This window comes from Squalius cephalus, assembly GCF_949319135.1.
Source record: "Squalius cephalus genome assembly, chromosome: 13".
NCBI classification, from domain to species: domain Eukaryota; kingdom Metazoa; phylum Chordata; class Actinopteri; order Cypriniformes; family Leuciscidae; genus Squalius; species Squalius cephalus.
In genome coordinates this window covers 19,108,953-19,117,395 of record NC_137134.1, presented here as the reverse complement: position 1 = coordinate 19,117,395, position 8,443 = coordinate 19,108,953, and the positions used below count along the sequence as shown (strand labels likewise).

Here is an 8,443-nt window from a genome sequence, read left to right as displayed (position 1 = left end):
ATCAAGTATTTCAAAGAAGCCATAGTATGAGGTGAGTTTTATTCGTATGTGCTGATCATGGCCTAACTAATTGGAAGGACTGTCCTTTATACCCTGCATCAAAACATATCACAATATAGATATTGGCCTTTTTGGAATGATATTGTGCTTTTAAGGGTAACAAACTGCACATCAGCTGTATTATGAGCTGTAAAATATTCAAGTACTAAAATGCATGCATACATGCTCAATTCTTATCATCTAAACCATGTTGAATCTCCTTGCAATACCGGAAGAACAGTATCTTTTCATCACTGTGTTGCTCATACTGCAAGAAGAAAAAAAAGAATTGGGGGCAACTCAGTGACTCCACCCACTTTTACAGTATATTTATACAGTGTTTTGCCATGAGAACTCAATGCCATCTTCATCATGACCATCATCATCATCTCTCTGCTCCTGCTGGCCTCTCTGCTGCCACACCTGACCTTCACTGGTGAAATTGATTATATTACAGTAAATTATGATTTTTAAGAATGTTTGATTTGTATATGTGCTGAATAAGTTGACTGACAGCTCTCTCTCTCTCAGCTCATGTGAATGTGGGTATAGTGAACGGCAACGAAGCCAAACCCCACTCCAGACCCTACATGGTTTCTATTCAGGCAGATGGGGAACATATCTGTGGTGGATCCCTCATTTCTGATGAGTTTGTCTTGACTGCTGCACATTGCTGGGATGGGTAAAAGCTTGTTTAGAAATCACTTTTGAAAGACACAACAACTGCAGTGCAACCATACAGTGTGCTGAATGACATAAATTACTATCATGACTTTCTCTTTCAACAGATTTGAGATTCTGACGGTTGTTGTTGGTGCTCATGACTTAAGGAACATCAAGAGTTCAGATCGCTTCAACGTGAAGTCTTACATCCCACATCCAAACTTTAGAAACACTCGTAATGACATCATGCTTTTGAGGGTAACAAACTGTAATACTTTTAGTTGTTCAAATAGAATCTGATCAGGAAACAGTGGCACAAAACTGACACACACTGTGTTTGAATTTCTATTGCAATCAGGGCTTTCTGAACCACACAAACAGCATTATAAACAACTGCAGTCCAGTCTTAATAAAGATGACTAAATCTTTTATTAATAACGGTTGTGTTTTTGAATTACAGCTAAAGGAAAAAGTTGAAGCAAACAACGATGTTAAATGGGTTTCATTACCAATGAAAGGAGAAGACGTGGGAACAAATTCTCTCTGTATTGTTGCCGGCTGGGGAAGAATGAAGACTGATGGCCCAAAGAGTGATCGTCTAATGGAGGCAAACGTGTATTTAATGAATAACACAGAATGTGGCAATAGATGGGGAGAGATATACTCACTCTCAAATATGATGTGCACACATGGCCATGGTGGATCCTGCCTTGTACGTACAACAACAAAAAAAAAAGATTCACATACTTTGATTATGTTATGTCAATTAATGAGTTTAAACTGATACGGTATGTTTAATTTTTAGTGACGTGTTGATCTGTTTCTTCACAGTTTGATTCAGGAGGTCCTTTGGTTTATGGAAACACTGCAGTTGGTGTCACATCGTTTGGATATAGAGAGCAGTGCAATTCACCTAAATATCCTAATGTGTATACTAAGATTTCACCATATCTTGATTGGATCAACAACATAATTAGAAATGTGAAGTGAGTTAAGTTAGTGAATGCTTCCGTAACTTCTTTCAATAAAGTATCACATGACAAGCATCAATCATTCCGAGTGTCTTCATTGTCACAACCATATAATGTTACAATATTACATGGGGGGCACCCTAAAATTCCAGTCATGCAAGTATGGCTCATATCTATTTGAGTGGGGAAAGTCTGAAAACTTCAAAACTGTTGGTCAGGGATAAAATCAGGCAAATATGGTATAATATATATATATATATATATATAAAATAAAAAATGGTCAAACTCTTCTGAGATTGTGAAGAGAAACAATTGTAGCATATCTCAATCAGCATTTGTACCTGATCTTTCCACTAAAAGTATGAAACAGGGTTACACTAATATACAGTGATCAGCCACAACATTAAAACAACTGAGAGGTGAAGTGAATAACATTGATTATATAATTACAACATCACCGGTCAAGGGGTGGGATATATTAGACAGAAACTGAACAGTCAGTAAGCATTTATTTATTTAATAAATGGGCTGCACGATTAACCAAAATTAAACCGAAATCGCTATTTACAAAATGGCAAAATTTTAATTAAATAAGTAGCCTATATGCACAGCACTAAGATCAGAGTGGATCGATCGGTTCACAGTAAATGCTGCTCCATCTCTGAAAGCGATAAGATGTTTTTGCACGTGTTGCTTTTTCAAATGCACGTTTTATAAGTGACTCAAACTCATTCCAAACTTGGCAAGTTAAAAGAATATTGGCTATGACTCGATGGCAAATGCTACGCTCCTCTTCGTTCCTCAAACACACAAAACAGTTTAGTCACAAGCTCTTTTTAATATTTTTTATTAAAAATTCACAGAGAGACATAAAGGGTGACCAATATTAACAATTTATGAAAAAAAAAAACACTAATAAAAATGACGAAATTTGGAGATACAAGGTTTTTGTAAGTCTTTGAGATCTAACAACATATAGTGTGAGTCGGATTTACTAAGCTCTCACACTCTTAACACTTCATTGCAAAGTGAGACCCACATGAAGAGGAAGTATGAGCACAATGTAGTTATTTATGGTCTTAATTATTAATATTAATATTTAGTATTAATATTAATATTAGTTTAATATTTAGAGCTGCTATGCTTGTGGTTGTCGTCTCTGTTGCTGTTTTCAGACTCCCCAAATTCACTTTTTTCAGAACTTCTTTGTTTCTCTCTAGAACTCCATAGAGTTGCACTTATAGGGCTTATGAAAAGAAACATTGAACCAGAACAACTCTTTAAGGGCAGTTCTATCTAATAACGTGTTAGACAGATTGTAAACTAATGAACACGGAGAATGCGAGCACTGTGTGCTCAGGCTCTGGAGTTCTCAGTGCCGTCAAAATAAAGGTCAGCCGTGCCGTTAAAATAAAAGTCACAACAACAAGCGCGGCTTACGTGTTTTTGTCTCAGAGAGAACCTTTTTAAACTCTCCTGAGGAGGAATGATTTGCAAATTGGCAGCTTTCAGATTCAACGTTTGATTGGCTGATGCTGTCAGGGGTGGCCACCGCATGGCCAAGTTCATGTTTAGAACAATGTCTTTAAGGTTTTTCCTATGCATAATTCACTTTCCAAACCAATTCCAGATTAGACATTGTGCTGAAAACATAAAGACCAAATATCATTGGGTAATATTGAACTTTTACCCATGCATTCATGTGTACCTTAATTGGTAAGTTTGTATATTTTGCATGTACACAAACAACACTGTAATGACTGAGACAAATCAGACACAAGTATTTGTTATACTTTAACACATAATATTTTAAACTCACTCTGGGATCTGTAGTCCCATCCCCGCAACAAGGGCAAGAAGGTCTTAGTTACCATGACCACGATCAGATAAGTTGGTTTTATGGCTGTTAAAAAAATGTGGTCACGTGGTCGAGACAGAGACAATGGGGAAGACAGAAACAGACTTTAAAACAGACTTTGCTGCATTAATCTGATCTATAAATGAACATGCATCCCAGAAAATTGTGTGAATGATTTACTGTCTGTTTTTAATTCTATTATTTGCAAATCATTTCTTTTCTTGGCAAACGGTGATGGGATCAGTCTGTGATCATTGACATGCTAATTTCATCATTCTTCCCTTCCATAAATAGTACCTGGTAATTGTCTTTGCAGGCTTGTCTCCTTGTCTCCATTTTTTGTGGAACTTCTTTTGGAGGTGTGAGTTTTAGAGTCCTGTCCTTTTCATCATGGCAGATGAAAAGAGAATTCTGTTGTGATGAGGGGAGTATGCCCTCATGTTTACCTGCTGATCACTAGCACAATGTGTCCAAAATATAGCATAAAATATTCCAAATGTACTGTATGCTGACCTGCTTTAATCTTCTAGATCTAGACCAAACCATCTGTGGCCTGAAAATGAGACCACAAGGATTAACAAGAACAATATTTAGTCATCCACAAACTGAAAAAAAAGAAAAAAAGAAGACTTGTGGGCAGCTCAATGTCTCCACCCACCCTTATATTTATACAGTGTTTTATCATGAGAGCTCACTGATCGTCGTCTTCATCATGACCATCATCATCATCTCTCTGCTCCTGCTGGTCTCTCTGCTGCCACACCTGACCTTCACTGGTAAGAATGATTATATAACAACATATTACAATGATTTTTATCAGTGTTTAATTTGTATGGGCTGAATAAGTTGACTGACAGCACTCTCTCTCTCTCTCTCAGCTCATGTGAATGTGGGTATAGTGAACGGCAACGAAGCCGAACCCAACTCCAGACCCTACATGGTTTCTCTTCAGACGTATGGGAAAAGGGAACATAACTGCGGTGGATTCCTCATTTCTGATGAGTTTGTCTTGACTGCTGCACATTGCAGGAACGGGTAAGAGCTTGTTTAGTGTGAACTGCAATGTTAATGACTGCAATGCAACCATCACCAATGTGTATCGTGTGACATAAATGAACATTTCCAATATGCTCTTTATACAGATATGAGATTCTGGTTGTGGTCGGTGCTCATGACTTAAGGTACAGCCAGAGTTCGGCTGTCATCAGAGTGAAGTCCTACATCTCGCATCCAGACTATATACGCAGACCTATTCAGAATGACATCATGCTTTTGAGGGTAACAACCTTTAATAAATTTTTTTTTTTTTTGTTCAAAATAATATCTCAGATCAGGAAACAGTAGCACAAAACACTGTTTCAATCTCTAAAAAAATACTTAAGTGATTTAAATAATTTATATGTAAATTAATTGCTCTGTATAGAAAAAATAATGGCACAAAAAAGGCAGAAACCCTGAAAAATCATTGAAGCATTTATGTAGTTATGTCCAGCAGAAAATAAAGAGGCAAAAAAATTATATATATATATTAACTGGGCTTTTACGGCTTCTGTACTAACCTCAACACAACAATATAATCCACTGAACTTCAGTCTTATAAAAAATTGTTTATTAAAATGGTTTTATTTTTGAATTTACAGCTAGAGAAAAAAGTCCAACTAAACAACAAAGTTAGACTGATATCATTACCAAAGAAAGGAGAAGGCGTGAAACCAGGTATTCTCTGTAGTGTTGCCGGCTGGGGAAGACTGTGGATTAATGGCCCACAGAGTTATCGTCTAATGGAGGCAAACACGACTACAATAAATCAGGCAGACTGTCAAGCTTCTTGGGGATCGGACTTCTTGGCCTCACAGATGATCTGTGCATATGATGATGGTGGATCCTGCAAGGTATGTAGAAAAGATGAATCACAGACTTTATGGTAATGTACAGACTGGTTTCACTAGTGACGTGTTGATCTGTGTTTCTTAACAGGGGGATTCAGGAGGTCCTTTGGTTTGTGGAAACACTGCAGTTGGTGTCACATCTTTCGTATCTCGATATCTCTGCAATTCACCTGAACTTCCTAATGTGTATACTAAGATTTCACCATATCTTCAATGGATCGATGAACAAATGACATGTTAAGTGTCTACATGGAAAATAAAAAAGGAAGATATGTATATATATATATATATATATATATATGTGTGTGTGTGTGTGTGTGTGTGTGTGTGTGTGTGTGTGTGTGTATTTAATTTTTCTATAAACCTTCTTTCAATAAAAACATCACATGGCAAGCATCAATTATACTGAAAGTGTTCTCACTGTCACAACCACACCCTCACTTTTCAGCCATGACTGTAGATTCATATCTTATTGAATTGGGAAAAACTAAAATATGTTTAAAAATGTTGCTAAATTACATTGCAAAAAAAAAAAAAAAAAAAAAAAAAAAAAATTTCAAAACAGGAATCATATCATAAAATGTGCTGCTTTAACTTTAAAAAAAAATTATCAGGTCAAAATAAAAAAAATAAGTCTTGAAAAAGCCTCCAGAATTTGAGTTGTAAAATGAAGAGCTTTGTGAAATCTTCCTACAACAGTCATTAAAAAAGTTGGCAAGTCAGCTTTACTAAGCACACGCCTGTTTTCTCACATCTAACAGAATTTGCACGAAATATTAGGCATGGATTACATCACACATGTGGCAGATTAGTCTACTCCCATTGTAACGGTGGCAGGCCCATATAGAATTTAAATCAACAAATTAAAGAGGTATATAAAAGAAAATACTATAGTTCGGGCGCCAGACAAGGTTATCTTGTCAAAAAAAGATAATTTTTATTTTATTTCTCCCAGAATAGCTCTCTAAGCCACTAGTTACAAATAAACAAATCAGAATCACACCAAGAAAGTTCAGTTTCACGGTTATATTTTCATTATTTTCAGAAAGCAGACAAAACCTCAATTTCACTACCAGCAAGGAATCAAACAAACTAAACACACACAAAAAAAAAAAAAACCCTTCAAGTCACAGAATATATGTGGAAAGTGGTTGTTTGAATGTTATTTGCGAGTGGCAAAACGGAGTGTGTGTGTGTGTGTGTGTGTGTGTGTGTGTGTGTGTGCGTGTGTGTGTGCGTGTGTGTAAACTATTGCTTGGCTGAAAATGGCAGGAAGGAAAGTTTCTTGAGTGAGGTTTAAAAAACAGGTAAACAGGGAATCACCTGGAGAAGCTTGCTCATACTCGTCAGCATACAAGACAAGCTTCGCTGTGCAGCCGGTGTCCAGACGTGCAGCGCACACTCAATATCAATAATCAATTGCCACGGCAACTCACGCTCACTCTAGCGATCCACCCGAGCTCAAACACAACGTCTCGCGTTTTCCTGACTCTGCGGTCGTTCTCAGGTAACCCGTTTCCTTTTTTTTCTTCTCTCTCCTCCCCTTCCTCTCCTACAACTCCACCTTATATACTCATTTCCTTACTTCCGGATAATTGATTTCCCTCCTCCATCCAGTCACATAGCTTACGAACTTTTCCATTAACAGCACAAACATAACACCTACACTATACTGCCAAACGTATTGGGACACCCCTCCAAATCATTGAACTCAGGTGTTCCAATCACTTCCATGGCCACAGTTGAATAAAATCAAGCACCTAGGCATGCAGACGCTTCTACAAACATTTGTGAAAGAAAGGGTCGCTCTCAGGAGCTCAGTGAATTCAAGCGTGGTAACGTGATAGGTTGTCACCTGTATAATAAGTCCATTCGTGAAATTTCCTTAGTACTATATATTCCACGGTCAACTGTTAGTGGTATTGTAATAAAGTGGAAGCAATTGGGAACATCAGCAACTCAGCCACGAAGTAGTAGGCCACGTAAAACCACAGAGCGGGGTCAGCGCATGCTGAGGCGCACAGTGCGCAGAAGTCGGCAACTTTCTGCAGAGTCAATAACTACAGACCTCCAAACTTCGTGTGGCCTTCAGATTAGCTCAAGAACAGCGCGTAGAGAGCTTCATGGAATGGGTTTCCATGGCTGAGCAGCTTCATCGAAGCCTTACATCACCAAGTGCAATGCAAAGTGTCGGATGCAGTGGCGTAAAGAAGGGGTTCTCAACCTTTTGCAACTCATGGCCCACCAATGACTGTTTAAAAACATTCCAAGGACCACCTTTCCGAATATGATAGTATGAATACAGAATAACAGAAAATTAAAAAAGTACAATGATATACTCTGCTGTTAATCTGTTATGCCACTGTAGCAGACTAAGTTAAGTCAGCTATACAGATGAAAACTGTCCTTGTATAAAAAAAGACTCGGCAGGCTTACCCAGTAACCCAGTATCCTGTAACATTGCTATTACACCTGCTATTGTTACATTCCTGTAACAATAACAGGCTAACATACCTGTAACAACAGGTCAGACACACAAGAGGGGAACATTCACTCTATTCATTAGCAGAAATGTTCAACAAAGTTCATTCACCCCAATTTACATACTGTAAGTATAATTTATCGAATACTATTAGCGATATTAACATGACTGTTTAAAACAATATTCTTTTAACTTCCCAACACAGCCCGGGTGTTTTGAGTTCAAATGTCTCATGTGCAGCTTTGATGGTTTTAGCGCCTCATTTGACAACATTTCTCCACATTCAACACATTGTGCCTTCGGCTTAAGGGGGTCGCACACCGGATGAGAGTCTTTAAAATTCAAAGACATTATTTTCCATGAGTGTACACACACCGGCAGCGGCATTCGGCGTCTGTCTGCAGCGCCCAGCTACGGCTCAGGACCCTGTTCAAAATCCTGCCACACCACAGAGCGCCGTTTACATAGTTTATATTAAATTTACATTATATTTGTTTCAAATCGTCGTTAATGTATACTGACTTCACCCTGTGCTGCAAGA

At 37.8% G+C, this 8,443-nt stretch overlaps 1 protein-coding gene across 1 annotated transcript; it reads left to right on the top strand.

Moving 5' to 3' along the window:
- The first annotated feature begins 402 nt into the window (after positions 1 to 402).
- On the top strand, positions 403 to 5,667 carry LOC307169614 (uncharacterized protein). Its single transcript, XM_079890344.1, has 10 exons — positions 403 to 475; positions 571 to 721; positions 828 to 960; positions 1,163 to 1,414; positions 1,534 to 1,683; positions 4,220 to 4,307; positions 4,410 to 4,566; positions 4,674 to 4,809; positions 5,172 to 5,423; positions 5,509 to 5,667. Exons 1-10 carry the CDS (start codon positions 412 to 414, stop codon positions 5,659 to 5,661), a joined length of 1,536 nt encoding a protein of 511 aa, XP_079746470.1. The 5' UTR covers positions 403 to 411; the 3' UTR covers positions 5,662 to 5,667.
- Positions 5,668 to 8,443: the final 2,776 nt, after the last annotated feature.